Raw genomic sequence first — 27544 nt, 5'->3', positions numbered from 1 at the left:
GAGCAGAGGCTGAGGGAATTGAGATTGTTTTATCTGGAAATGAGAAGGCTGAGAGGAGACCTCATAACTACCCACCTGAAAGGAGATCTCTACTGTACTCAGCACTGGTCAGGCCACACCTTGAGTGCTGTGTCCAGTTCTGGGCCCCTCAATTCAAGAAAGATGTTGAGGTCCTGGAACATGTCCAGAGAAGGGCAACAAAGCTGGTGAGGGGCCTGGAGCACAAATCCTATGAGGAGAGGCTGAGGGAGCTGGGGGTGTTTAGCCTGGAGAAGAGGAGGCTCAGGGGTGATCTTATTACTGTCTACAACTACCTGAAGGGACATTGTAGCCAAGTGGGGGGTGGCCTCTTCTCCCAGGCAACCAGCAATAGAACAAGGGGACAGAGTCTCAAGTTGTGCCAGGGTAGGTATAGGCTGGATATTAGGAAGAAGTTCTTCACAGAGAGAGTGATTTGCCATTGGAATGGGCTGCCCAGGGAGGTGGTGGAGGCACCGTCCCTGGGGGTCTTCAAGAAAAGCCTGGATGAAGCACTTAGTGCCATGGTCTAGTTGACTGGATAGGGCTGGGTGCTAGGTTGGCCTGGATGATCTTGGAGGTCTCTTCCAACCTGGTTGATTCTATGATTCTAGGAAAAGAGGTTTGAGCAAGGCGAGAGACAGACTCTTCCTGGTGGTTAGCAATGGGACTAGAGGAAGTGGTTACAAGCAGCACCAGGAGATGTTCAGCCTGGCTATCAGGAAATACTTCTTCACAGAAAGGGTTATCAAACATTGGAAAGGTCTGGCCAAGACCCCTCCAGGGTGGAAGTGTCAAGCAGTGTGAGGACCTGGCGCTTAGGGATACAGCTTAGTGGTGACCCTTCACTGCTGGGTCAAAGGCTGGACTGGATGATCTTTGAAATCTCTTCCAAACAGATGTATTCTGTGAAAGGAGGTTGCAATGAGTCAGGGGTCAAGCTCTTCTCTCTAGTAATCAGGTAACAGGAGAAGAAATGGCCTGAAATTGTGCCAGGGGAGGTTTAGATTGGATATTAGGAAAAAAAGGCGTTATGGAAGGAGGTGTTAGGCATTGGAATAGGCTGCCCAGGGAGGTGGTGGAGTCACAGACCTTGGAGACATTGAAGAAACATGTGAACAGGGCACTTTAGGATATGGTTTAATGGCCAAAGTGGTGTTAGGTTGACAGTAGGATTCGATGATCTTAGAAGTCTTTTCGTGCTGAAACAATCCTATGATTCTGTTGCAGTGAAATCACCATTTTAACTCAGACATCATAATATTTATTACACATACATTCTGAATTTCTTGCTCTATCAAAATTAGGAAGCTGGCAGTTTACTGCTCTCATATTTGTTCATGACTCTGATAATTAAAAAGCATTATTAAAAAAAAACAACACAAACCAGCATTTTCATTTCAGAAAGATTAAATTGCTACATCTTCACCAGAGCTTCCCTCTTTCAGTCTCTCCCGACAAGGTGTGTCTCCAGGGGCCTGTCGATGCGGAACAGCAACTCAGCAGGCAGGAAGTACCCCAGGTACTGCACGCTGTCAGGGCTAGCGTCCTGATGGTAGTGACCTCCTTCCCCGTGGTGGCTGAAGCAATGGGTGTGCTCCACACGCAGATCAAAGCCCTGTCAGCAGAGAAAGGCCTGTAAACTGTTGTGTTCATGTGAACAGTGGTTAAAAGTCCTGTGATAGTTTCTCCTTTATACTGCATGTTTCCATGAGCCTGCTCCAAACCACCAAGCAGTGAAAACTTGCAAGATGCTTGTGACAATAAAATAGAACAGGAGATGTACAAGGTTTTAACATAGGACAGTTTCCCAGAGATTTCCCTTTTTGATTTTTCTTTTCCCATTCTTTCCAACAAGACTAAAGTAGTCACACCAAGGAACCCTTACTGGACATCAGAACACCTTTGTACTGAATGCCACAAACTCGTGTGGTAAATTGATAATCTCTGCTCCAATTCTGCAAGCTAACTTAGATGAAAATAGGAAGAACAACAAATAAAAGTAACAACTCGCATATTAAACCATGAGATGACCCTCACTGGTTTCATGGATTGGTAAAGACCTTTCAAAACTATCTAGTCTGACACACTGCCATGTGCTGCGATGCTTTCCACTAGATCAAGTTGCCCAAAACCTCATGCAACCTGCCCTTGAACACTTCCAATGCTGGGGTACCCACAGCTTCTCTGGGAAACCTCTTCCACCACCCTCAGCCTAAAAAATGTCTTATTATCTATGAATCTAAATCTTCCCTCTTTCAGTTTAGAATTACTGCCCCTTCTTCTGTCACCATAAGCCCTGGAAAAAAGTCTCTCACTATGAAAATAATTAAGGGAATGGAACATCTTCCCTATGAGGAGAGGGTGAGGGAACTGGGGCGCTTTAGCTTGGAGAAGAAGAGACTGAGAGGTGACCTCATCAATGTTTATAAGTATGTAAAGACCAAGTGCCAAGAAGAGGGAGTTGGCTCTGCTCAGTGATGCCCAACAACAGGACAAGGGGCAATGGGTGGAATTTGAAGCATAAGAAGTTCAATGTAAACACGAGAGTGTTTTCACTGTCAAAGTGACAGAACACTGGAACAGGTTGCCCAAGAGAGTCTCCCTCTCTGGAGATACTAAAGACCTGTCTGGATGCGTTCCTGTGTGATTTGGTATAGCTGATCCTGCTCTGGCAGGGGGGTTGGACTAGATGATCTTTCAAGGTCACTTCCAGACCCTGACCTTCTGTGATCTTTCTCGTAGTTGCTCTTGAAGTTCTGAAAGGCTGCAATAAGGTCTCCCCAGCACTTATAAAACCACATGCTTCAGGTATTTTGACACAGCATTGGCAAAAACAGCTCTTACAGAATTGAATTAGATGAGGATGGCTGAACAAGTTTCCATGCTCTTGACATTTCCCCTGGTGTGGCCAGCTGTGAATTCAAACTGTGCTGTTGGGTTTGGAATGCAAACACTTCCACAGTTCCAATTGGAGCTGACTGGAGGTGTTCAAGAAAAGACTGGATGAGGCACTTAGTGCCATGGTCTAGTTGACTGGACAGGGCTGGGGAATAGGTTGGACTGGATGATCTTCGAGGTCTCTTCCAACCTGGTTGATTCTATGATTCTTGACTTTGCCTCAATTCAAACCAGGAACAGAAGCAAGAAGCTTCTATTTCATTATGCCACCTCCAGAGGAGTTTAACACAATATACACACATTCCTATTCTTAAAAAGAAAACCACACCCAAAACAAACTTTGTTACAACTCTCAGTTTACACTTAGAAATGAAAAAGGCACTCACTGGATCTCTGGAAACAATTACTGGTTGACAAATCAGTGGAGCCTTCATTTCAAAGAATTTGAGCCAGTTATTCACATCCTCATCGGTGTTCAGTGGGCAGGCAGAAAATTCTGGAGGCTACAGCAAAAGTAAAAGCTTTTAAAAGTGAAAGGAAGACACTTGTATCACGATACTTTAGCAATTTTCCTTCACTTTCCCCTTCTTGCACACATTCCTTGCTGCTTAAAGAAAATTCACCACTGCCCATTACTGTGTTTCTGCCAGAAGCAAAAGTGACCAGAATAATCCACCTTTCATTGTACAGGTAGTGGGAGAACTACCAAAGTGAGAATTCTACCGGTACATATTGTAAGTACTGGTACTTCTAATAAGTATCATCTCAGTTCATGCATGTAATTTAAATTCACTTTACAATAGTTCTACAGTTCTTCAGCTGCCCAGAGATTTCTAAACAGAAGAAGATGGTACTAAGGCCAAGCAATACAGCACCACTAGTTTTGTAATGCCACCTCATTACTTTAATACCCTGCTTATCCTAACAGTTTATGCATGCATTTGAAAATACAGAATGAATTCGTGGGACAAAGATGTTACACCTCGATTTACACTTCTGTTTTCAGAAGAATGAAGAAAGTCATATGAACTGAGAACTTACCATAACGTGAATCTTTGCTTTCCCCTTCTTAATGACAAATGTACCACCCATCCCAACTGGCTTTTCTCCATAGTGTTTCTCTAAAATTTGCCTCAGGCAAGACACAAAGTTAAGTTCCCCAGTTCTTCCGTTGGCTTTCACTTCAATGACCTGGATAATAAAGTTAATTTATCACTGCTGTTTCTCACCAGAAGTTTGAAAAGGTCTGTGAAAGATGCTCTGAATTTTTCTCCCAAGCTTCTAAACCCAAGATCACTTTTTGAAAATGTGAGTTTCCCTGCAAGAGCTGCTTCAATTCATGTCAATCCGGTACCAGAACAACTCTCTTCCTGACTTTCTATTCAACACTAGCTTTGCCTGTGAAGGATGCTGGGCAGCAAGTCATCTACTCATGTAAGAGATCATGATATAAGCAAACCCCTTTCTGTCCACCAGCTGGCTTCCACCCTCTTATAAACAAAGTCCTGGAGACAGAGATGAGTGCTCAGTTTCCATGCAGTAGTCATGTTTTGGACAGCTCTGCCAAAACTTTGTGCTAGCTGTGCAATTTCACAGCAAATTCTACATAAAACTAGACAAGTGCCCAGACCAGATTTACAGAAGTACACTGTACAACTGTTACCCTGAGTCACTGCTAATTTGGATTTATGATGGAAAAGTTTCAGCAAACTAATACTTATCCCCCAAAAATCCAAATTCCTCTGTTTCCACTCATCTTCCATTCATTCACTGGCAGCAGTTCCTTACATTTGGATATTACTTTCATGGAATTACTGTTTTACTATTATCAAAGAAAACTGAGAGGACAACACTAAAAGAATTTCCCCTCAACCACAAAGCTTTACAAGTAGAGCCACCTTTCATCCAAGTACTTACCTTTCCAGGTTGGCCCTCACTGGCATAAAGGTTGGCCAGCAGCCCAAACTCACAGTCAGAATATTTACTGCTGTACTTCTCAAGCAGGCACCCTTTATCTGCAGGATTTATCTGAGCAACATAGCTCCCATTTACAGCAGGCTTTTTTTCACTCTTAGTTTGAACAATAGGGATAAGCTGAGAAGAATAACATGTAAGAATAAGTCATGTAAGTCAGTAAGGACATGTAAGAGTCAGTTAAATGAACAGAACTCACATAAATGCAATTTAAGCTTTGGACCATGACTCTAAGAAATAATCCCCCTCAACACACAGTTCTGTCTCTCAGGATGAGGTCTATACTGGGCAAAAAAACACAAACAAACTACAAAAACCTACTAATATTGTAATACAACTCAGAACTGCAGAAAATAGTTTTACTTTTTTTCTGGATGGTGAAATGTAATATTAGAATGCTAGTGTTTAAAAAAAAAGCCTAAGCATTGAGATCTGGGGCCTGCATGCAACTACTGTAATTCTATGTAGTACTTTCTCAGTGTACAGTAACAACCACTATTAGAGTGGCCTAAATTTAATGCTGAGATAGACTATCCCATCTGCCAGCAAATGCATCAAAAGGAGATGGCAAGATCAGGGGTTTATGTCTGAAAAGACTCTGACTAACCAAAGCCTCCACAGACAGCAGATTTCAATTTTTGTGTCTCCTGAAGGAGATCACTTTGTATGTGGCATCTTTAAAATATACAATGGTAAGATAAAGTCACAGGCTGGATGTTAGGAGCAAGTTCTTCACAGAGAGGGTGGTTTGCCATTGGAATGGGCTGCCCAGGGAGGTGGTGGAGGCACCATCCCTGGAGGTGTTCAAGAAAAGACTGGATGAGGCTCTTAGTGCCATGGTCTAGTTGATTGGCTAGGGCTGGGTGCTAGGTTGGACTGAATGATCTTGGAGGTCTCTTCCAACCTGGTTGATTCTATGATTTGACAAGCATTTCTAGATCTCATTATTAAAACCACTGGTCAAGTCTTTGTCAATCAGTTTCAAAAAATAACGTTTTGTGCATGGTTCAAAGCAATCACATGCTCCCTGGAGAACTACAGGTTAAAAATTAATCTTGATTATTTCAATAGTATGCACCCAATCAGGCAGCCCTCATCTGAATTCCTTCTAATGTGTTTTATGTGCCTTCATCAGGAATGGTGTTTAGTAAATGATACAGTGCACTACTATTATGGATGGTACTTTCAGAAATTCATTGGGAGCCATCACACTTACTGACCTCAGCATTTACTCCAAGAATCCTAGATGAAGCTGCCCCAGCTCCAAGAATGAAAGCTCCAGGCAGTTCTATGTCTTTTGCAACTGCATTTAGATCATAAACCTGCAAAAGAGAAACAATCCTTTGATTTTGGTGTGCTGCTCTGATTCTGAATTGTCATTCTGATCACTGTAACATTTGGATGTATGTAATTCACAATGTTTTCACCAGTACTTTGGATAATTAGGCAGAATACAGTGTCTGAATGGTAAAACATTTGTTAGCAACAAATTAGGCACATGTCTATTTGTTTTCTAAAAAGCTGAGCCTGTCTGTATATTCTCCAGCAATTTTATCCAAAATATAAATTATTGTTCTTACTAAAATTTGTATTTGTTTAAAATATAAGAAATGGAGCATCTAGAGACAGATGAGGTGAGGTGTCAGGAGAGAGGCACAATACTCTTGGAAAAGGCCAGTAATGTAAATGCAATGTTGGTCTCAAAATGCAAATGCAGCCATTTTTTACAAAGAAGCATAGCTGTGACTTGAAACCACAGGCATGCAGCAAGCCATACAAAAACCTGCAAGCGAGCCCAGTGTTTAGTAGTTCCTTCCATGACTCCAGTCACAGATAGTATGTTTCCAAAACTGTCTTGTATTTGAGGGCAGAAGATGAACCATGACATATTTTTGCCACCACATATAGTACTTCTTGACACAGTCTATGCATAAGGCGGGTCAGAATCAATTTCATAAACCACTAAAAAGTAAGTGTATTTTACAAGTGGAATCTTACAGTATCCTTTAGTACTTAGTTTTGTTTATATTTCAACAAGACATTGCTCTTCTTTTGATAAATGTATTAAAAAAGCACAGATACAGGAAAAACTCACTTTTTCTTTCTGTACAACAGGTATGAGGTATGGAACACCTCCCACATCTGCAATTCTAGGCTTTCCACAAATCCCTGGAAGAATACAGCCAGTTAGCTTGCCAAAATATTTTTGCCTAATAAACTTAAATAAGCATGCAGTCTACCCACCAAAGAACTGGTTCCTCGAACTTCTAAAACTCTGAGAAAACTATTTCCCTATCATGCTCAGAGCATTGCACTATTAAGAAGCCCAAGGATAGCAAACGATTTGCAGGAGGATTTAATGTCAGCCAACCTGCTGTAAAATTGATGTTCTCTACGCACATGAAAAAAAATTACAGTAGGCAACAACTGCCATTTTTCACAGTTCTCCAGTAAGATGCCCTCACCACACAGTGGTTATCCTCCCTGGCACTTCACTTGCAAAATTTCATCAAAGCTGGATGTCCAAGTCTCAAGACAATTCATTCCACTTATTTGGACATGTATTTTAAGAAGTGATGAATCACCTTCTAGAAGTGCTTATTTCCCCACACTGATGTCAGAGGGAATTCAGATAAGGAGCACAGATGACATATTTGTCTTCTAGACAGTCCATGTCAAAGAAGATGAACCCCACTCAGAATAAGACCATTTCACTGCCTTGACATACATGGATTTTTAAAACAATGGGAGCATAACACCTTAGGTTCAGCTACTGATTGGCACAGATCTAAAAAATTTCTCCATCTGGAAAGTAATTTAATTACAAAACCTATTCAGTACAGTAAATAAAGCTTATGAAATAAGTGAGTATTGCAATGGTAGGTTAAGAAAAAAAAAAAACAAGAACATGGTTGTGACTCGTCCTTGTGTTCATATGCCAACTAGGAAGCCAATCCAGAAATAAAAAATAGACCTCTTCTCATACATATTCTTTACCTGAAAACAAAAAATGTAAAATTCAGGTCTCCCAACATCTTCAGAAGACCAGAATCAAGTAGGGCCAGTAGAAAGATCTGGAGGACTCTTTTCAGAAGACAGGAATGATAGGTTACCTTTAGCAGGAAAGTTGAAGGGTTCCTGAGTTAGATCAGGACAGTCTACAACAGAGACTTGAGTATCAGCAAAGTTTTCCTTAAGCCCTTTCTGCAAAACTATGATAAAGAATAAGGGCACAGTTATCAAGAATGAAAAATTACCAAGAGTTTGACAACTTAATAGCAACAAAACTGTTTTAGACTTCAACAAGACGGAGCAAAGGTGTTATGCCTACCGTAACTGCACTGATTTAAATGTTGCTCTCTGCAGAGCTTCTCTGAGTCTGAGCTTCCGAGAAGGCCAGACTTGTTTGGAAAAATGTTAGCTACCACATTAATTCTTTTAATGAATTTTAAAGCCCACTTTCATTGAAGTACAGTAACTGACTGCTTCCAGTGGTGCTAGGAACAGCACATTATGAAGTAGCCTGGGTAACCTTAAAACATATTTAGCAGTGACTTTCATTCACAACCCACACACAGATCTACAAATGCAGCAGTTTTAAAGGTTTTGAGAGCCTGTTTGATTAAATATCACTGAGGTTTGGGTAAGGAGGCTTTGTTTACTTTAAGAAAATAATAATACATAGAACAAATGTGCTTTTCATCTTAGTGTGCTAAAAGCAGGAATGTTCTGCATGGACTAGCTGTAGAAAGGTTTCGGTAAGAGCTTTAACTTAGGTTTAAAGAGTACCTGATAAGTATGTAAAAAGTTACATGTTGCATGACTTACCACCAGCAAGCTCCTCCAGACTTGGCACATGAAAAGCAAACCTTTCGACTTTGGCCATTTCTTAACTGGTGCTGATTTCTTCAGGTGAGAAACTACAATACACCACGCCGCAGGAGTGGCTGAGCTATCAACAAGGGTAACAGTTTAACAATTCAAACAACCTGTTTTCAATATGCTACTTATTTTTCAGTTTCACTCAAAAATACATAGACAACAGCAGAATTGTAGTTCTGCCATCAAAAGGAAAGACTAACAGCTCCAATATTCGTGTTAACTTTCTTATGTGCTTTGGAAGAAGACGTGTCTGTCAGCTCTATAGCTGGCACAGACTATTACACATACTAAGCCCTCAAGCAAAACATATCCAATGCTGCAAGAATCCAGTTCAAGCGAAAGGTCGGGAGACTTATCTGTTCTTTGTAAGCCTGGAGTTGTAACGTTTTTGAGAGAAAAAATGAGGGGTTTTGAGCACGTTAGACCTCTCAGGTCTTCACTACCTTGTTTACTTTCCCTGCATTGGCTATGGTGGACTTTCAACCTCAGCTGTGATATGGTCTGAAATTAATTCTGGGCATGTATATTCTCTGCCAGAGCGGAACAGGTTAGCAGCAAAATAGAAAACAACAGCAGCAAGCTCTGCAGTTTCAGGCTCTGTATGGGAACGGAGTCTGCAACAAAATATTTTGTTTGAACGTAAGTTTAAGAACCTTTTTACAAATGAACTGTTATTTCAGTTAACCTTGCAACAGCAAACTCAGCTACTGGGGCAAATCACTAGTTCAGAGCAGAAAGAGCTGATTATACACTATCTATAAACCAGCCACAGCAATCATTAACTCCTTAAGCACATGGTTGCTGCACACAGCAGAAAAACAGAATGGATCCCACTTATTCAGATATCAGACCTGGGAAGGAAAAAAAAACAACCAAAAAAACACAAAAATATAATTACAATCCTAGACCTGACAGAGCTTTTGTTAGGAAGGACTAAGATGTGAGGTAGCTGTTTATCTGTAAAGGTTGTACTAAAAAAAAACCAAAACCAAACTAGCTTTAATGATTTTTAAAAATCATAACTCTCCTCGTACCATCAGCTTCTCAAGTCTACACCAAGGAAAAAATACTCAGTGGGAAAAAAAAGGGAAATAAAAAGAGCTGAGAGATCAGAACAGTCACCCATCTGAAGTCTTTGAGCTCAAAGTTCAGCCATCCCTGATTACTGCTGCAGCAAGCAGTAAAAAAAGGGAGAAAGATGTTTATTTGTGTATATTAATTCTGATCTTAGTTGGCCTTAGCCATCTCTGCAGGTGATTCCTTCTGTCCTCTGGCTATGGAGGAAAAAGTAACAGGCTGGGTTTGGTGCTTCTGATAGAAATCTACTGTCGGATGAAACAAATCATACCGCAAGACTTCAAGCATGCGCCGAACATAGGAAAGGGAGTAATCACAGAAAGAGAGAAGATGGTTTTGGCAGCATTGTTATAGATGATACTCATCCTCTCAGATTTTTTTTGTCACATTCAGAATGAGGCTGTGCCAGCACTTAAGACACCAGATGAAAAAGTCCTAGAACAGATTGAGAAGACAGGCTAGAATTGTTGTGCAAAAGGCAGAGCTAAGTCTCAGACACAGTTCAAATAAGTAGGCTCAGATATAACACCTAGACCATCACTTGTTTAAAACACAAGAGTCAGCTCCCTGCAATCAAGAAAGTAGGCAAAGACCTGATTTGATAGTTGGACAGTAGTCCTTACCAGGAAAGACACGAAAGAGAAGTAGATCCTCAAATCACCACTGCAAGAGCAGTTTGCTGGTGTAGAAGAGGAAGAATCTGAAGAGACACAAAGACAATCAAAATCCATCACCGAGTGTTGGATTGCCATTGAATTACTATAAAAGACTTTCAAAGAAAGAACGTGAACGCTAAAGGAACAATAAGATTATTTGATCTGGGATGGTGCAACAATCATGGAAAGAACAAGCACCTAAAAAGATTTTTAAGTCTCTCTTTTTGAAGCAGGAGGAAAACATCAGAGCGAGCAGTCAAAGACCAGGAGAATGCAGATGAAATGGGAACCATGATATTAACAACTTTGCGCCTAGTACCAAAACCTGAACTAAACTGCTTTGCCTATAACCTCTCCTTTCTGGCTTCTACGCAGGCTCAGTCAAGTGGGATAGAAAAAGACTTATCAGCTAACAACTGAAGATGGCAATCAGTGCAAGGAGAGAGATTTAGCGATGACACCAGCAAAACATCCACAGGGGCGTACACCCCCAGAAGTTTTATTAGTCAGTTGGGGTATCGTAAGGAGCTCCCGTACGTGACAGAGGACCGCTACAGGCGCTACAACCTGAGCGGCTGGGAAAGGACGAGTCATGGTAGGGCAAGCACAAGTTTCTTTAGGGAGAACACTTAGGCAGTCAAAGCGCATTGAAGTGAAGGAACGCTAAGGCTGACCCTGCACTTGGCATGGCTGCGAGAGGGAAGAAGCGGGTTACTCAGGCCGGAACCCACAGCTCGGGGGACACAGGGCAGCAGCGGGGAAGAAAGGCAGGACAGCAGCAACGAGAGGCCAATCGGTGCAAGAAGCAGCAGCTCGGAGTCTCACACCGAACGGGGAGCGCGGGAACTGCGCCCTGAAGAGGAGTCCGGACTCTCCGGAGGCAGCGGGGAGCTGCTCCACACTGCTCAAGCTCGCAAAAGCTCCGGTGGACGATCCCCGGCTCCGCAGCCAACGGTCGTTAGAGTCTAACCTGTCCCGCACCTACCTGTCCCGCCGTCGGGGCTGCGCGGCAACACTGCCTGCCCCCGCCGCGGGCCAGCCCCGGGGACCGCCCCATCCTCACCACACCCAGCATGGCAGCGGCAGCGACAGCCCAGCCCGCAGCGCCGCGCCGGGCCCCGCCGCGGCCCAGCCCCGGGGACCGCCCCCCCCATCCTCACCACACCCAGCATGGCAGCGGCAGCCCAGCCCGCCGCGCCGTCGCCGTCGCCGTCGCCGTCCCCATCCCGCCTTCCCTTCCTCCCGTCAGCCCCTGCGCCTCTCGCGAGCGCCCAGCCCTATTTAAGCGCTCAGGCGGCCACATCCGCTCTTTCGTGTGGAGGGGAGGAGAGCGGTGAGGCATGGCGGAGGCGCTCGGTATCCGCCGCCATCCGCGGTTCTGAGGCCATGGGGGTGAGTGGGCTGTGTGAAGGGACAAGAATCGCGGCTATATCGAGTCGTGTCCCCGAGAAGCCTGTCTGCGGGGAAGGGCCTGAGGCAGGCCCGCGGCTTGGCCTACCTTTCCACGGCGGAGTTGCCGTTGGGCACTGGCGGTGTGGCCGCCGTTGTTGAGGGCCGCCTCTGGGATCGTGCCGGTGGGGTGTACTTGGTCTGGTAACTTGATGAGTGCCTACGTACGAAATGACTGCCGGGGCAGCCGAGCTTGGTCGGGGTGGTAGGGCAAGCGGTGTGACTGATTTCCGACTTGAAATAAATGTTAGCGAAGTAGTGGATGGCTCTTTAGGCAGGAGGGAAGCTTGTGTGAAATAACTTGTTACTTTTTTTCCCTTAAGGGATCGGTGCTGTTACAGCTACAGAGAGCAGAGCTGCATCAGTGGCGGTGGATGAGGCTGAGCAGGTAACCGTAAGTAGCAGCCGCAGCCTGTGTAGCTGGTGTCGTTATACCTTCTTTGATGTTCGGGTGCCCCGCTTCTGGGCGGTGGGTTCATCAGGCCTTGGGGTGAACCTCTGCTAGCGGCATGCCTGCGGTTAGTCCAGGCATAGGTGCAGACTATCACAGAGAAGGGTGACAAAGCTGGTAAGGGGCCTGGAACACAAACCCTATGAGGACAGGCTGAGGGAGCTGGGGTTGTTTAGCCTGGAGAAGAGGAGGCGCAGGGGTGACCTCATTGCTGTCTACAACTACCTGAAGGGACATTGTAGCCAGGTGGGAGGTGGCCTCTTCTCCCAGGCAACCAGGAACAGAACAAGGGGACACAGCCTCATGTTGTGCCGGGGGAAGTGTAGGCTGGATGTTAGGAGGAAGTTCTTCACAGAGAGAGTGATTGGCATTGGAATGGGCTGCCCGGGGAAGTGGTGGAGGCACCATCCCTGGAGGTGTTCAAGCAAAGCCTGGCTGAGGCACTTAGTGCCATGGTCTAGTTGACTGGATAGGGTTGGGGGATAGGTTGGCCTGGATGATCTTGGAGGTCTCTTCCAACCTGCTTGATTCTGTGATTCTATGAAAAAGTAACTTCCCTCACAGCGAAGGGCAGAGTGGGCCCCTGTGCTCCTGTTTTAAGTATGAGGGTTTTTGTACCTCGGGGGCCGCACTTAATGCGGTTTTGGAACGAAATATTTTCTTTTAAGAATGTAACGGGGTTGTCTCTGCCTTGGAACAGTTAGATGATTGAAAAAGTAATCCAAATGTAGACTACATAGAAATCTTCGAACTGATACAGCATCTGCTGCACTGGCTGCAGCAGATGCATGATATTTTAATCATCTTTGTCCTGGGAATAACTTGAAAGTCACCATAGAAGATTAGAGTAGAAGTGGAACTTAATTTTGTGAGCAATCGTGTTATTCGTTATGGCCTACTATATTATTCTTTGCAGGTAGTATGTATGTGCGTACTGATTTACAGACTGCTGCATGCCATTGTCTTACCGTGGTTTTGTGAAGCCTTCTAGCATCCGATGCAGTTATCTGTACTCTAAACGAGAAACAGTTACCCAGACAATAGCACATAACCCGAGGGTGTTAAATGAATCCAGGTGTTGCCTCTCCGGATGTTAAATTGTATAACTACAGGAAATGTGTAAATGGGCATAATGATAGGTTTGCAGAATTTAAAAGCACAGTAAAAGTAAAAAGCTAACACATCTACAGGGCTAATAAGAGCCTGGAGAATGAATCTTGGGAGGAGGGACTGAAGGAGCTGGGGCTGTTTAGTCTGAAAAAGATGAGGCTAAGAAGAAACCTCATCGCTGTCTACAGCTACCTGAAAGGACGCTGTGGAGAGGTTGGTGCTTAGAGGTAATTACTGCTCAAGCTGTGACTGGGTAGGTTTACACTATATACTAGGAAAAGTCTTTTCACAGAAAAAGTGGTCAGGCATTGGAACGGGCTGCTCAGGGAGGTGGTTGAGCCACCAACCCTGCATGTGTTTAGAAGTCGTTTGGATGCAGTACTTGATAATACAGTTTAGGGTAACCCTTGTAGAGGTAGGGTTATTGGTCAGACTTGGTGATCCTGAGGGTCTTTTCCAACCTGAACGTTTCTGTGATTCTGTGACTGACAAGCAGGTAAAGTAACTTGAATCTATTACATAGGAAGGAATTTCTGTGTGGACTTGGGCAGCTGAAGGAGTTAATTGAGTTGTCTTACACATTCTCCTGAAAAATAAAATTCTATTTACGGGGATAGTCACCATCTCGATTGATAATCAGTGAAAAAAGGGTTGATAAACTGTTTAAGCAGGAGGTTTTAAATGTAGTTATGAATTAAACAGGGAAGCTGCCATTTCTCTGATGGTGATACTGTTATAGATCAGTTTTGAAAGGATGTAAACCACAGAGAAGTGTGTATTTTTTAAACTGCAGTATCCTTGCAAATACAAGAAGTTGTTTGCCATATGTGCTAGTTTGAAGCTAGCTAGAATGTTTTGGTGAGAAGGATTAGATCACAGGCTATGAAAGAAACAATGGTGATGTCTACTTCACTCACAGGCTGAGAGGCATAAGAACAAGAGTAAAAGCATAGATAAGGTATTCGGGCACTGCTTGGGCTCTGGGCTGCATTTTCCTCTAGCCTCACCTACCGCCTCTGATTAATCCACTTGCTTCCTAACCCCCTTGGCCCACCCTCCATTCTTCCTTCGGGCACAAGGCAACGTCTGGGGTAAGGTAGAGGGGTGGGAGAAGATGGAAGGGTGGTTGGGAGCCCCTCCTGCAGACTGGTTCCTGAGAGGAATGTTGTCTTTTTGTATTACCTTTTACCTTGTATATTTCTGCATATAAATTTACATACTGTAAATATCTACTTGTATATTGTGTTAAGCTGTAAATAATAAGCTTCATTCAATTTCCAGAACTGTCTGAGTCTAGACTAGGTGATTTCCAAAGCTGGGGTGGGGGGAAGTAACACCCAAACCACTTCACTACATGTGCACTTAAGGGGAAAGTTATTACTAGCAGGGAGAGGGTTAAAAAAACATTCAGAATTCATCTGTATGAGTTTTGAAATTGATGCAACTCTGAAGCTAGCCTAGCTTTAAGCAGGAGTTGGATGAAAACTCTGAAATCTTTCTAACCTAAATTATGCTGTGAATGTCTTGAGATCTGAAGTGGTTACAAGTTGACTGTTAATAGGATTGCTTGTGGTTTACAGGAAAACAACAGTTGAAGTTTGCTCAAGATTGTTCTCTTAAGTTTACCCTATTAGGTGATGGGGGAGAAAGCTTGCTGCCTGGTTAGCCATTTTCTTTAATATCTTGAATTTTCATTGATTTTTAGGGCAAACTGAAACATGACTGATGCAGTTGAATCCCAGTCTTCTGACTCTGATTACCCAGATGCCCAAGAGCTAATACGCAGTCAGCAGAAAGGCCTGTATAAGGTACAGACATGTGAAACAAATACACAAAGGAAGCGTTCGCGTTCAAGGCAGAAGAATGCTGCTCCTGAGGAGTCTTCAGATGAGCCTACCAGTACACACAAATCGGCTGCTTCAGCTGAGGTTTTGCTGGTCAGCAGTGATTCAGAAACGTGAGTTTTTATCTGTAGTTTAGAATCTTGTCTGTGAAGAACATGTGTCATATTATAGAACTATACATATTTGAAAGTAAGTACTTTTTATCTTTTCAGTGAGCTCTCTGCTGCTAGTGGCAGTAAATATCATCGTAAGTGCTCCACTGCATCTTCAAAGCAGAAAAGGAGATCACAGTCTTCGAGGCAACAAACCTGTGACAATGAAAGCTCTTCAGATTCATCTCCGTCCCCTCACAGTCCAGTGCAATCATTGGAAACTTCCCAGAAGCAGAAGTCAAAACTAAATTTGAAAGCCATTCTTGCCTATCACTTTAGAGGAAAGAAGTTTAAGGCTGCTGCACGCAAGAAATTCAAGATGTACTCAAGGAAGAAGTATGAGAGCACGCCGATGTCTGAAAGGAGGATACCTATAAAGAGGACACCACTGACAGCCTCTCCTCAAGAACAAAAGAGAAGGCTTCTAGACAGAGGTTTGCAATTCCCTTTTGTTCAGGAACATTATGGCAAGAAACATCTTCCCTTACCGATGGTTCTTGGCTATGAGGTGAGTTTACTGTTTCATGGGATAAATGCAGTATTTTCTTTCAGACCGAAACCATTGAATTTAAATTTGCTATGTTGTGCTTCTACTTGATGAGCTACAGTAAAACAAACTAGTTTTACTTTTGCCAAGTAGGACACTTTGTGTTGTCTAGTTTCTTTTAGACAAAGCTAACTAAAATATGATAGTTGACGTAATGCTACAATTAAGTTCATAGTATTCCTTTTAGTGCTGTTTTTAAAGATCTCACTGGAGGCTTTTTTTCTTAGCAAGCAGCTGCCAAGGGATATTTTCAGTACATTGAAGTACTTAAATATGAAAGCCATCTTAAAAAAGCTTTACAAGCCCTTCAGGCCAGTGAAGACTTGGAAAGAGATTGCCTGGTGGTACGGAAACACAAATACTTAGATGATGAAGGTCCCATTTCCCCTATTCAGGAGACAAAGTAAGTTCATGATATTTTTAGGTGGTATAAAAGCTGCCTCTTTGTTCTTAACTAAAAGTGTGTTTACTGGTAGGTGCATGGTACCACATCTCAAAAAGTAGTAGAGCTTGTTATGGTAAAGGCTAAGGGATATATATTTTTTTTTTTTTACTTTATTCAACATTGAAGCATCATCTTGGGTATTTCTTTATGATCAAACAGTTAATTTAGTTGAAATCGAGGGATCAGTAAATCAATAAGAATACTTAATTGTTGTAAATGTACCTAACGCCTTAGAAAGCCTAGGAGACAACATAAAGGTACAAAGCTGTCTTTCAGCTACTTTGTTAATCATTTTTACACTGCTAATTTAAGTGTAGTTTTGTTTTAGTGGTGAGCATTGCTGCTGTCCTGCCAGTGTTGCTAGTTTGGATGTAATTCTGCTGGCAGAAACTATTGTTTGAGACCAATGCTTTGGAGCAGTGGTACTATGTTAGAACTGCAAGCTGTAGTGCTTTCATATACAGGAAGAGAAGTAAGATATTGTGGAAGAAAGATAGTTTACACATTTTAGGGTACTATAAAAGCACAAAGCTTGATTTTTTTGTATTTCAGTGATGATGATGATGACAACTTGAATTCTGATAATCAAGGACAACTTGATGCGAAAGTAGTGGTGAGTAAACATACGTGAAGTTCAAAATCCCATTCTCTTAAGGGTTTAAAGAATTAGCAAATACGGTTTTGAATATGTAATGCTTGAGTCCATAATTAACCGCATGGTAGCTGTGAATCTTGGTCTGTAATGTTTAGAGTCTGCAGTCTCCTCAAAAATAATGCTGGAATGGATGGGGATTTGGGAGTTCAGTGAAGAGTTCTTTGCAAAGTTATTGTGAAGACATTGTCTTTTAAGTGTCTCAGGAGCAGACTTGTGAATAATTCTGTCTTCCATCTTTCTCAGGAGAACAGCTCTTTCATTATAAGCAGCAAAATTCCCAGTAAGAAAAAATCAAAACATGCAAAATCATCTGAAGCAGTTGAAATAGAAGATGATTGTCTATGCTGCTGAGAACACTTGGTTTCTGCGAGGTGCTCACCTCTGAACTAACAAGTGAAGTCACAGTGCTTGCTTTTCAGATACCCTTTTCATAGCTTGCTTGGTTTAAAATATTGATGATCTATCAAGCAAGCAAGCTCATCAGAATTATTTTAAGGTGAGTATGTTTGGCTTCTGATAAGCTAAATGTCCTCTGTGCTGTCCTCTAACAAGTGTATAACAGCCTTGATTCAGTGGCTGGTAATCTTGCTGAAATGATAACATCTGCTTGACATCTGTTGACCAATGGATCATATAACTTGTCATTAAAAATAGGAAAACAAATTCCAAATACTGTAGTGTAGGAGCAGCACAGAGTAGAAAAGTGTATGCATTTGCATGCATGTATATGTACAAGTTAGAGAGTAATTTAGTTGCCCTTCTTTCATAGCTGGCTCTTTGTGAGTGATAATTGAGAGGTGTGGTATTTTGTCTTGAGGAAATGGAGGTTATGCTTTGAAGTACTTGAACAGCTGAGTTAAGGGCTCAAGACAGACTTGAAGTTTAATGCAAATCAAGCTCCAACAATAAAAATGCTGGAGTGGTTACTTTAGATAAAAGTATACACTGAAACACAGTTAATGCATTTGAATTATGATAATCAATTTCTGTGATTCAGGTTGTCTATTTAGAATTTTTCAGAGCATCTTAATTCTCTGCTCCAGGTTGTTGTATTAGATTCAGAAGTTAAAGAGTTATCTTAAATGATTGTTACAGTGTAGTGAATCCTGGAGTAAAGGATATGCTTATAGAATGGTTTAGGTTGGAAAGGACCTCAAAGATCATCCATTTCCAACCCCCTGCCATAGGCAGGGACAACGAGTGGAACAGGTTGCTCAAGGCCTCATCCAGCCTGGCCTTGAACACCTCCAGGGAGGGAGCACCCACAACCTCCCTGAGCAGGCAGCCTGTTTCAGTGTCTCACCACTCTCACTGTAAAGAACTTTGTAACAGTTAGTTTAAATCTCCCCTCTTTGAGTTGTAACCCATTACCCCTCATCCTGTCATTACAAGAGCTCTTGCCCTTCCTCTGTCCTGAGTGGACTCTGATGTGAACATGACTAAGCAGAACATAAAAGCTTTTTATAGTGACAGTATTTAACAAGATTTGTCCCAGTTGTAAATAGCTTTCTCACAGGTGTTGCATGTAGTTGAAAACGTGATTAATGAATGTTTAGAAATGGTCTGAATATGTCTAACTCCTAGGTGGCAAGGTCTTAGTGGCAGTAGACATAAAAAATTGCTCTCAGCATTTAATTTCGGATCAAGACTTAAAAAAAAAAGAGAGGGTCATCTGCATCACTCTGTCTTACTTACCAAGTCACTGTTGGCAACAAGCAGCTGCTCATCAGGTAAAAGTAATCTGTGCTGAACAGGAGCGTTATCAGAAAAAGACTTCACATCTACTGGTTTACTTTCCTTCAAAATGTAGTTGGCAGTATAAGGAGATGTGCAGTGGGTGAGACCATTCCTTACATGCTTGAATTAAGGTCTCAAATAGTTGTAAAGGAAGCTTGAGCTTTCCCATTTGCAACCTGGTAGCCCTAGGGAGTAAGCTGCAAAAATTACTCTTCAGTAGTTGAAGATGACATTTAATATTGGTTCAAAATTAACGGCTTAATGTAACCCTTTCAGGCTTCCACCTGAGAAGTACTGTATGGTTTGAAAGAAGACTCATCCTGGATCCTAGCAGTGGGGTTCTTGCTTGGTAAGGCATAGTGAGGTGGTGTGTGGAGACCTGCTCATTCTGCAGTTCATGTGATGAATGCTTCTGTTCAACTGCTGAGTGACTCAGAAATGAACTAAATTTCAATTCTGATTAGAACTGAATAAACACACATGAAAATCAAGCTTACTAGAACAGCTAAATTGATTGCAGAAACCTAGAGTTTTTTGCTTTAGAAATCTTGGGTTATTTGGCCATATCTGATCTTACCACTTCTTTTCTTCTAGTTTGTTGCTTTTGGAAGATGGAATACTACTCAAGATGTCTTAATGTGCAAGGTAAGCTGTTGCTTGTTTTGCAGTTATGCTTTCTTAAGGTAGCTTTTTGCTTTTTTTCATGTTCACATGAATACATTGCAGTAGTCCACACCCCTGCATTTTCCATGTGAAGCTTCCCAAGATACTGAGTTCACTGCAACATCTTCTGTCAGTCTGACCAAAGTGAGACATTAGCCTCTGCTTGGATGAAAGCTAGAGCTTTGAGTTCTCAAATACTTGTGTATTAATTGCAGCTTTTGTCAGAATTTACATACAGAAATACTGTTTTGCTTGATGCTCAATGCTGCTGGGCAACTTCAGTCTATTTGATTTAGTCTGGATGCTTACCCAGGTGCTACCTCTTCTGAGATGGTAGAGAACTTCTGTACACTTAGTCTCCTGGTGGTGCCCCACCCATATTTTCTGTACCAGGATGTATTGCACAGCTGCAGCTTCATGTCTGCATTGTAGCGTTTCATCTTAATGTGTGTGTCCCATGCAAGAAGAGTGGGCTTAGCAGAGAGTTTGGTAGCCTTGCGTGTGTGTGTTGCTTGAACCATGAAAGTTGCTGCAGAATATTACCAAGTTGACGTGGCTGCAGTCTGAGGAAATGGCATGGAAGAAAGTGCTATGTAAAGATACTGGTTAGGAAAACATTTAACTGCAGAAGCCCTAAGCTCTGAACTGGGCAAATAACAAAACTTAGCAAGAACGTACTTACAAGGATAGGATCAAGGAATCTGTTTTGGCTGTTGCTTCTGTAAAGGGCAGTGGACTAGAATGATTTGTCACAGCATGTCAGCACAGTTGATACAGAACTGTGCTACACTTAGCCTTACTTCACATTACACCTATCTCTATAACCAGAAAGCAGTAGTGGAAGGTGAGGGTTTCTGATTGTAAATGTTTAGTAGGCAGAGAAATAACTTCATTTTTGTGTACTGTTCAAATGCTGTTTCAAAAATAGTGGAAAATAAGATGAAAGTTGAGGCAGTGATATGTTCCAGCACGTGTTCAGTTTTTGTCTGTTGCCATAGACAAAAACCTGGAACCTAGTGCTTAGAAAAAAAACCTTCTTTTGCAACCCACAGCTGATGAACATCTATCAGTTGTGTTACAACTACGAAGGGACAATATTTGTATGCATTCAAATAGCAGGTGATTCACAGGCTGATGAATCTAGAGCTTCATGTTCCCCTTTACACAAGTGTAGTTCAGTTACTGATTTATTTCTGGACTTTGCAGATGACCACACCAGCTCTGCAGCAGTGGGCAACTCTAACTCCTGGAGTACATGAATTCTACAGGCAACAGCTGGCCTTCTGACATATGAGTCTATATTACTTGGACTTCTGTGGAACACAGCAGCAAAAGAGGTAAGCTTTGTGTTTCTTCTGCACTTCAGTATAAGAGTATTTGACTTCTTCAGAGAATTACTGTTTGCACAGCAGTTTGTCAGACTAACTTGTGCACTGTATGGTATCTGCACCCAGCAGCATTTTCCTGATGGGCTGTTCAAAAAGCAGTGCTACAATATTTCAGCAGCTGGCATCGTTGGTTTTCCAGCATATGTGCTGGTTAAACTTGGTATTTCTGTTGAAACAAGTGAATCAAAAGTTCTTTCTTGTGGACCTTGCCAAATAAACATTGGAGAACTGTAGAACTGTTACAAGATGAAAGTATAGTTACATGAATGACCTTGTTCCAAAAATTCTTCTTAAAGGGGGATTCCTGTGATTTCTGGAACACGGTGGGGAGCCTCTACTTGAGGAGGGTAAGTGTTTAGGAAGCAGATGTTTTTTTTCCTAGGTGGAAGGTACTTGAGGGAGGATTGTAAAAGCTCAATTCTTAGATTTTTAGTTGCCTTTTTACAAAGCAGTATTTTATTTTGAAAGACAAATCAAAGTACTTGATAGTAGCTAATGGCATGTTTCTTCTGAAGTGAACTGGCTAGGCTTCAAAGCCAGAAGCCATTCTGCAGATAGCGAAGAGTTGATTGTTATGCCTCGTTATTCAGCAGATAGGCACAACTTACTGTGTGTCTGAATTGAAGAACGTGGCTAGAGAACCAACAGGTTATGCTTTCCTCATTGCATAGCTAGTTGCAGTGGTGACAATGAGGCCTGTAACAGATTTAGTATGACAGTTATGCAAACAGTTTAAAATGCAGCTGCTGTTCACTGCCAAGGATTAACTTGTGCTAATGTTCTTGAATTCTGCATTCTGCTTACTGAAGGAAGAATTAGCAGGTAGAGGGTGGACATTTGGCCAGTGCTGCTTTCTACTAGATGCTTTAATAGAGCTTTTTTGTAAGTTCTTTTAAAGTGGCATACCATATTTGTTGAAGGTTAACTCCCTCAGTCATACCTTCAATACCATAGTTCTCCAGTTCCTTAAACTGCAGATAGGTTTTGCTGATAGTTCTGTGATAGACTGGACTGTGACTCCAATTTCAGAAGAAACCTCTTGGTTTGGCATTAGCATTCAGACAGTGTAACTGCAGTACAGCCTGCTTGCTTCCTATTCAGTAAGTACAGAAGGCTGGGCTGCCCTTAAGTGAGACTTGACAGGCTGGAGGGTTGGCCAGGGAGAAACTGAATTAAATTCAACAAGGACAAGTATAGAGTCTTGCACCTGGGAAAGAACAACCCCAGGTATCTGTATAGGTTGGGGACTGATCTGTTGGAAGGTAGTGAAGGGGAAAATTATCTCCAGGGGCCCTATTTGATGGGAGATTAACCATGAGCCAGTAATGTGCTAGGAGGGTTAGTGACATTCTGGGGTGTATTAGAAGGGCTAGTAGGTTGGGAGAGGTTCTCGATATCTGGAGTGTACTGTATCTAATTCTGGGCCTCTCAGTTCCAAAGGGACATAGAACTGCTTGAGTGTCCAGTGCAGAGCCACAAAGATAATTAAGAGAATGGAACATCTCTCTTAGAAGGAGAGACTGAAGGAGCTGGGGCTCTTCAGCTTGGAGGAGACTGAGAGGTGACCTCATCAATGTTTATAAATATGTAAAGAGTGAGTGCCAGGAGGATGGAGCCAGGCTCTGCTGGGTGATGCCTGATGACAGAAGGGGCAGTGGGTGTAAGTTGAGGCATAGGAAGTTTCATGGAAATGTGAGGAGGAATTTTTTTCCCTGTGGGGGTGACCGAACACTGGAACAGGCTGCCCAGGGGGGTTGTGGAGTCTCCTCTCTGGAGATTTGTAAAACCCTCCTGGTCGTGTTCCTGTGTAATCTGGTATAGATGATCCTGCGCTGGCAGGGAGGTTGTACTGGATAATCGTTTGAGGTCCCTTCCAGCCCCTCACAATCTATGATTCTATGACACCAAAGTCTTACAAAATTGCTGAAATACCGAAGGTACTTGAAACTTACTCAGATACAACAATTTACTTCTTTTTAGGAGGTCCACATCGTAGTCCAGTTGGAACTAGCATGTTGGTAAGTTAGTGTGACCGATTGGTTTTTAACCCTTGCTTGTTGTAGGTGAGCTGTCTTCTTTCAGTGGGTGAGCTGGTTAGATTGGTTAGATTGCTGTGTTTTCTTACTGAGAAGATGCAGTGTTTTAGAAAGAATAGGAGCTTATCTTTCCTGAGAGTTGAGGGTGATGTGAGCAAATTGTCATGATGATTGGCAAAATGTTCAACTGCTCTGAAGAGAGTGAGTGAGAATAGCCATTCTGAACTCATGTGCTACATCGGCGTCCCTCCCCTGTCACTTTGTTCTTGGCAGATGGGTATTTAACAGTGAGAAATGGTTATGACTCTGATTTATTCCAAAACAAATGGGAAATTAATAAGTGTTTCAAGCTATGGTAGTAGCCAGATATTATCCTAATGAATGTACTTTCAGAGGCTCTCAGGAATGCCTGTGCTGGTTAGAATAACTTTAGTACTGTGTACTGCTCTAGGTTCTGCTGGTTTGTGTGGACATAAATGTGAATTCATAACCATTTCTTTTTTCAGATGGTGCAATTAGAATGAGAGAAGAAATGCAGGATGCCATTCCACAGAAATCTGAAGTCCCTCCTAGGTTAGTGTGACATCTGAGGTTCTGCATAGTCCTTAGTGATTGAAGGACTTTGGTTTTCAGTGGGTGGAACTCTACAGATCAAGCTCACTGACTACAATTTGTAGAGGGTTTCAGGAGTCTCATTTAAACTCTTCATCACTGCATTTTAAGGTAGCATTCACTCTAAGTGAAGAATTCATTTTAGCTTTGATTTGTCCAGTGAACATTCATAAAAATCTGGTCCAGAAAGAGGTGATCAGCTTAAACTGTTAACCTGCTTCTACAAGTAATTTAGGCTCAGCAAGAAAATTACAGGGAGAATTCTGTTAGAGTATGCCTGTATAGTTAAAAGACAGCAAAGGGAATTGGGTAACATGAACTTCCAACATAAAACTTGCCGATAGTTGATTACGTCTTAACCAAAAGTTGGTGTATTATTTGCCCTCTTCCTTCCCCCAAATGCCTTGAAACAAGTTGTAAAGATAATTGGTAGGATCCTACCACCTTTCCAGTTTGCTTGACTTACATTGTGCTAATTGGTAGTACCAGAATTGTTGAGGTCTATCCCGATAGGATCTCTTCTGTAGGTTCGTGTCGTTGGAAACGCCTCACAGAATAAACTTGTGGTTTTGCTTACCCATTGAACTACTTGTTAGCTCTGTGGGATAAAACTGCAAGACAAATCTTGATGTAGCATCCTAGGAGCTGTATTAATGCATTATGTTCTCCTTCAGGTGCAGATTTACACTTTTGATACAAATGAAAATAGCACTCAAGTGGAAAAGCTTGGTAAGAGTCAAAAAGGTGGTGTCTTCTGAGTCTTCAGGTGTAACTAACATGTCAAATTACAGGAGCTAAACCTATTTGTCAGCCAGATGTTTCTGTAGGTACCTGATTTTTAACACTTCTGGTTTGAGTTTACCAGGTGGCTTAAAACAGTCTGTTTCCCTTTTACGCCAAAGGAGTGATTCTCGTTTCTTATTTTGGTGGCTATAGCTGAGGCAGCACAGTGGTGTTTGAACTTGAAGTAACTTTGTAAACATGCTGCATTCTTCTGTTCTGGGTCAAGAGATGCTTGATAGCTTCGTACTGAGCAGCAGCATTTGGGTTTTATCTTCACTTTGGGGTTTTAATGAGATTTTTTTAGTAGCTCAGCCACTTCAGTACTTTGCAATTAAATTTCCTGATACTCCATTCTCTGTATTCTATGGAATGCTTAAAGTAAAACAAGCAAACTATTCTGCAATTAAGTGTAATGCCTTTATGGAGATGTTTAATGGTAGGAATATATAAAACCTTAGTATTCTGAAGCTGCAGTTCCTGTTAAGTGAAATTGATGGAGTCAGTTTTCCCTCTTAGCTGCAGTGGTACCTTTTGTGAAGAGTACCTTGCTGTAGCATAGCACTAAGCACGAACTGGTGCATACAGAAAGCTTGAATGATGAACTCCTGCAGCTCTTGCACTGGGTGGTATCTGTATCCAGAAGCATTTTCCTAATGGGATGTTCATAAAACAGTGCTACAGTAGTTCAGTGTCTGGCATCAGTTTTCATTCTGCTATGTCTGTTAAACTTGGTATTTCTGCTGATACAGTCTTTGTCCTTCGAGGATTTGAGTGCACTTCTGGTTTTCACGTCCCAGCATGCAGACTGGATGCTGACCTCTGGACCTCAGCAAGTGCATTCAGTGTTTCTGTGTTGTGTTTTTTTCTACACAGGTGCTTTAGGACACAGAACAAAGTGAACTTTGCTGTGTGAAAAGCTGTGGAAGAAAAGTCTGCCAGGTGAGCACTGAACTAGTCAGTTCAGAGGGTTTCATGTGACTTCAGAGGCTTGAGTGTGAACTTGGTGTGACTCCAGAACACTGAAATGTCAGTGAACTGTTAGAGAAGTGTGGAAATGGTTGTGCAGCAGCAGACTGCTGGACAGTGATCACCCCAGATTTTGACAGTGTTGGGTTGCTTTCTGAGTCACTCCTGTGTGTATCCACTTCAAATGGATGTCTCAGTTGCACAGCAGTTTCTAGTACTGGTTCCAGTGTTACTGCTGCGGGTTGACAGGAGTCCTGTGCTTAGAGCTTCCAACACATTTTAGGTTTGTTGGTGTAAACAGCTTGGCTTACAGATTGGACTAGTTGATTGGTCCTCACCAAGGAAGGACAGAAAGCTTGAATGTTGATACAAGAGCCAGGCTTAAGTTGGCGATAACAGCAGTGGGAGCACCTACTTGGTCATTACCAAGGTTGCTAGGATGTTGTTCCTAGTGAGCTGTGGACATGACCGTAAAGCAAGTCCATTAGACTCTAAATTGCCACATAACATGGCAGTGAGTCAGATGGAATAAAGCTTTAATGTGGGATGGACACAGTGTTCCCATCTGCTGCTAAGAGAAAAGATTCTTGCTTAGGGGTGTGTGGCTGAATGCTTGGGCAGCTCCAGCACTTTTAGTTAGAACCTCTGTACCTCAGCCAGCAGAAGCTGTTGCAAAGCTGTAAACACAAGGGAAAAGGGGAGACAGCTGCTCCTTGCTGTGTGCACCAACTTAACTCTTCACTTATGGTAACCAACTCTAATCTCTAGTGTCTGCTACCAACGTGCTGCATGTCAGAGGATGAGAACCACCCCTGAGTGCCACTGAAGCAAGTCTGAAGGTAAGAGCATTCAGCAACATTGCTGGCACTAAAACCAAATTCAAGGTCACTTCAAAGAGGGTTTGCATGGGTGAAAAACCAGCAGCTCTTAACGCGGTGACCACATATTGAAGTCCTCTGCAGGATGCCATAGACACTTAATGTGTGCTATGGTCTATTTATGAGGAGATATGCCTTATGGAGTGAGGCCTGTTCGGGTGGAAAAGGATGTGTGCTTACTGCCCCTGGATTTTGAGATGATGGAGGTTTATTCTGAAACCAGTTGACTTTGGCAATGCCAGAACTCTCTCCAGCTTTCTGCAGTATTACCTTCGTTTTTGCTTACTTTTCCATCGGTAATAAAATACATCCTGGAGCTTCTTGAAAATGTTGCATAATCCTGGAAAAGCAGTGTGGGAATGCTGTGGGCATGGGGAGTAGTTACAGGAATTATACTTGGGGCACTGCCTGTGGAAGTTGTGCTTTTGCCATTCAGTAGTTTAATAATGGTGTACATCTAAGTTCCCTGTGCTGCTGCTTTTGTACCAGCACCATGTCCTGACGTGACATTGCTGCACCCCAGGGAAGCCATGTTACATGGGGGTGTGAGACAACAGTTGAGGTGACTTCTCTTCAAAGTGCTAATAGGTTGGGCTTTTTCTTGTCAGGTCCTGGTGCCATGGCTGCAAGTCTGCTGCACAGAACTGTACAGCTCTTCTACGTTACTGCAACAGTACTTCATTTGAAAGTAACCATTCCACCTTCCTTTGAAAATGGAAATAGTGCAGGTTCTCTGCGTGCCTTTGCCCTTACTTCTTCAGTTGTGACTTGCCTGTTTGGTCCTGCTGGATGAGGGAGTAGCGAAGTTCAGGACAGTTACAACTTGATACTCGACTTTGACTTGAGTGTCAAGAGCTTTTTCCAGTAGAATTAGAACTTAACCAGATGTTTTCCCTCAACCTAAGTGGTTGAAGCTCTGGAGATATGTTTTTATGCTGGTGCATTTCAATAAAGCTGCTGTCAAAGAGCTGCAGCCTGGGATTATTTCCTGTTGCTATAGTGTGAGCAAATGAAGGCAGGTGAGGATAACAAGAGACTACATACACTACAGCTCTAGTCTCTGTATTACAGGAAGCTGCACCTGGAACAAGAACTGGTTTTGTCTTTGCTCTAAGGGCTTTAGCTACTGCCTGCAATCCATGTAACTACCACTAAACTCAATCCTAAACTGTAGTGAGATGCTCATGAAAAACAGGATAAGACTTGGCTGCATTTTTAACAAGACCAAATTTAACTTTCTAGAAATCAAGCTTTGAATTTGTCCTGAGGATGTAACTACTTGGATCTGAGTTGGAGCTCAGGAATTCTGGACTGGAAGAC

At 42.5% G+C, this 27544-nt stretch overlaps 2 protein-coding genes and 9 non-coding genes across 16 annotated transcripts; 10 read left to right on the top strand and 1 right to left on the bottom strand.

Annotated features, from left to right (window-relative positions):
• Window positions 1–1141: 1141 nt before the first annotated feature.
• Window positions 1142–11717, bottom strand: C3H11orf54 (chromosome 3 C11orf54 homolog). 3 transcript variants are annotated; one of them, XM_064170080.1, is made up of 10 exons: window positions 11494–11568; window positions 10476–10552; window positions 8722–8845; window positions 8007–8105; window positions 6989–7062; window positions 6114–6215; window positions 4837–5013; window positions 3961–4110; window positions 3306–3422; window positions 1142–1636 (listed from the first exon to the last, which is right to left on the bottom strand). In XM_064170080.1, exons 3-10 carry the CDS (start codon window positions 8777–8779, stop codon window positions 1463–1465), a joined length of 951 nt encoding a protein of 316 aa, XP_064026150.1. In that variant the 5' UTR covers window positions 8780–8845; window positions 10476–10552; window positions 11494–11568; the 3' UTR covers window positions 1142–1462. The 3 variants fall into 3 exon arrangements, with proteins under 3 accessions (XP_064026150.1, XP_064026158.1, XP_064026140.1); XM_064170088.1 differs by lacking the exons at window positions 10476–10552; window positions 11494–11568 and adding an exon at window positions 11669–11717; XM_064170070.1 differs by lacking the exon at window positions 10476–10552 and having other exon boundaries at window positions 11494–11581.
• A 90-nt stretch (window positions 11718–11807) lies between these two features.
• TAF1D (TATA-box binding protein associated factor, RNA polymerase I subunit D) lies at window positions 11808–27191 on the top strand. 4 transcript variants are annotated; one of them, XM_064170045.1, is made up of 17 exons: window positions 11808–11900; window positions 12281–12345; window positions 15224–15475; window positions 15575–16022; window positions 16289–16464; window positions 17059–17119; window positions 17405–17657; window positions 19175–19247; window positions 19493–19543; window positions 20768–20898; window positions 21246–21296; window positions 22930–22967; window positions 23492–23558; window positions 24272–24326; window positions 25254–25319; window positions 26115–26185; window positions 26833–27191. In XM_064170045.1, exons 3-7 carry the CDS (start codon window positions 15237–15239, stop codon window positions 17510–17512), a joined length of 1032 nt encoding a protein of 343 aa, XP_064026115.1. In that variant the 5' UTR covers window positions 11808–11900; window positions 12281–12345; window positions 15224–15236; the 3' UTR covers window positions 17513–17657; window positions 19175–19247; window positions 19493–19543; window positions 20768–20898; window positions 21246–21296; window positions 22930–22967; window positions 23492–23558; window positions 24272–24326; window positions 25254–25319; window positions 26115–26185; window positions 26833–27191. The 4 variants fall into 4 exon arrangements, with proteins under 4 accessions (XP_064026115.1, XP_064026122.1, XP_064026131.1 ...); XM_064170052.1 differs by having other exon boundaries at window positions 12281–12351; XM_064170061.1 differs by lacking the exon at window positions 24272–24326.
• Window positions 19292–19363, top strand: LOC135174156 (small nucleolar RNA SNORD5). Its single transcript, XR_010301764.1, has one exon. It is a non-coding gene; the product is annotated as a small nucleolar RNA SNORD5 (small nucleolar RNA).
• On the top strand, window positions 20528–20657 carry LOC135174154 (small nucleolar RNA SNORA40). Its single transcript, XR_010301759.1, has one exon. It is a non-coding gene; the product is annotated as a small nucleolar RNA SNORA40 (small nucleolar RNA).
• LOC135174090 (small nucleolar RNA SNORA8) lies at window positions 20991–21129 on the top strand. Its single transcript, XR_010301731.1, has one exon. It is a non-coding gene; the product is annotated as a small nucleolar RNA SNORA8 (small nucleolar RNA).
• Window positions 21525–21656, top strand: LOC135174122 (small nucleolar RNA SNORA1). Its single transcript, XR_010301743.1, has one exon. It is a non-coding gene; the product is annotated as a small nucleolar RNA SNORA1 (small nucleolar RNA).
• On the top strand, window positions 23143–23213 carry LOC135174087 (small nucleolar RNA Z40). Its single transcript, XR_010301724.1, has one exon. It is a non-coding gene; the product is annotated as a small nucleolar RNA Z40 (small nucleolar RNA).
• LOC135174135 (small nucleolar RNA SNORA18) lies at window positions 24091–24221 on the top strand. Its single transcript, XR_010301746.1, has one exon. It is a non-coding gene; the product is annotated as a small nucleolar RNA SNORA18 (small nucleolar RNA).
• On the top strand, window positions 24996–25131 carry LOC135174094 (small nucleolar RNA SNORA8). The gene has a single exon (XR_010301736.1). It is a non-coding gene; the product is annotated as a small nucleolar RNA SNORA8 (small nucleolar RNA).
• Window positions 25763–25881, top strand: LOC135174130 (small nucleolar RNA SNORA32). Its single transcript, XR_010301745.1, has one exon. It is a non-coding gene; the product is annotated as a small nucleolar RNA SNORA32 (small nucleolar RNA).
• Window positions 26229–26358, top strand: LOC135174107 (small nucleolar RNA SNORA25). Its single transcript, XR_010301740.1, has one exon. It is a non-coding gene; the product is annotated as a small nucleolar RNA SNORA25 (small nucleolar RNA).
• Window positions 27192–27544: the final 353 nt, after the last annotated feature.

The sequence above is a fragment of the Pogoniulus pusillus genome, chromosome 3, assembly GCF_015220805.1.
Source record: "Pogoniulus pusillus isolate bPogPus1 chromosome 3, bPogPus1.pri, whole genome shotgun sequence".
Lineage (NCBI taxonomy): Eukaryota > Metazoa > Chordata > Aves > Piciformes > Lybiidae > Pogoniulus > Pogoniulus pusillus.
This window is presented reverse-complemented; position numbering and strand designations above follow the sequence as displayed.

Bases quoted from the DNA above. Each gene is read 5' to 3' on its own strand.
- C3H11orf54 (XM_064170088.1), bottom strand. From the start codon at position 8,779: ATGGCCAAAGTCGAAAGGTTTGCTTTTCATGTGCCAAGTCTGGAGGAG. The intron at 7,063-8,006 runs GTAACCTATCAT...GTATTCTTCCAG, and splicing joins CTTCAACTTTCCTGCTAAAG to GGATTTGTGGAAAGCCTAGA. The intron at 4,111-4,836 runs GTAAGTACTTGG...TTTATTATCCAG, and splicing joins GTGAGGGCCAACCTGGAAAG to GTCATTGAAGTGAAAGCCAA.
- TAF1D (XM_064170061.1), top strand. From the start codon at position 15,237: ATGACTGATGCAGTTGAATCCCAGTCTTCTGACTCTGATTACCCAGAT. The intron at 16,465-17,058 runs GTAAGTTCATGA...TTTGTATTTCAG, and splicing joins TCCCCTATTCAGGAGACAAA to TGATGATGATGATGACAACT. The intron at 17,120-17,404 runs GTGAGTAAACAT...CATCTTTCTCAG, and splicing joins AACTTGATGCGAAAGTAGTG to GAGAACAGCTCTTTCATTAT.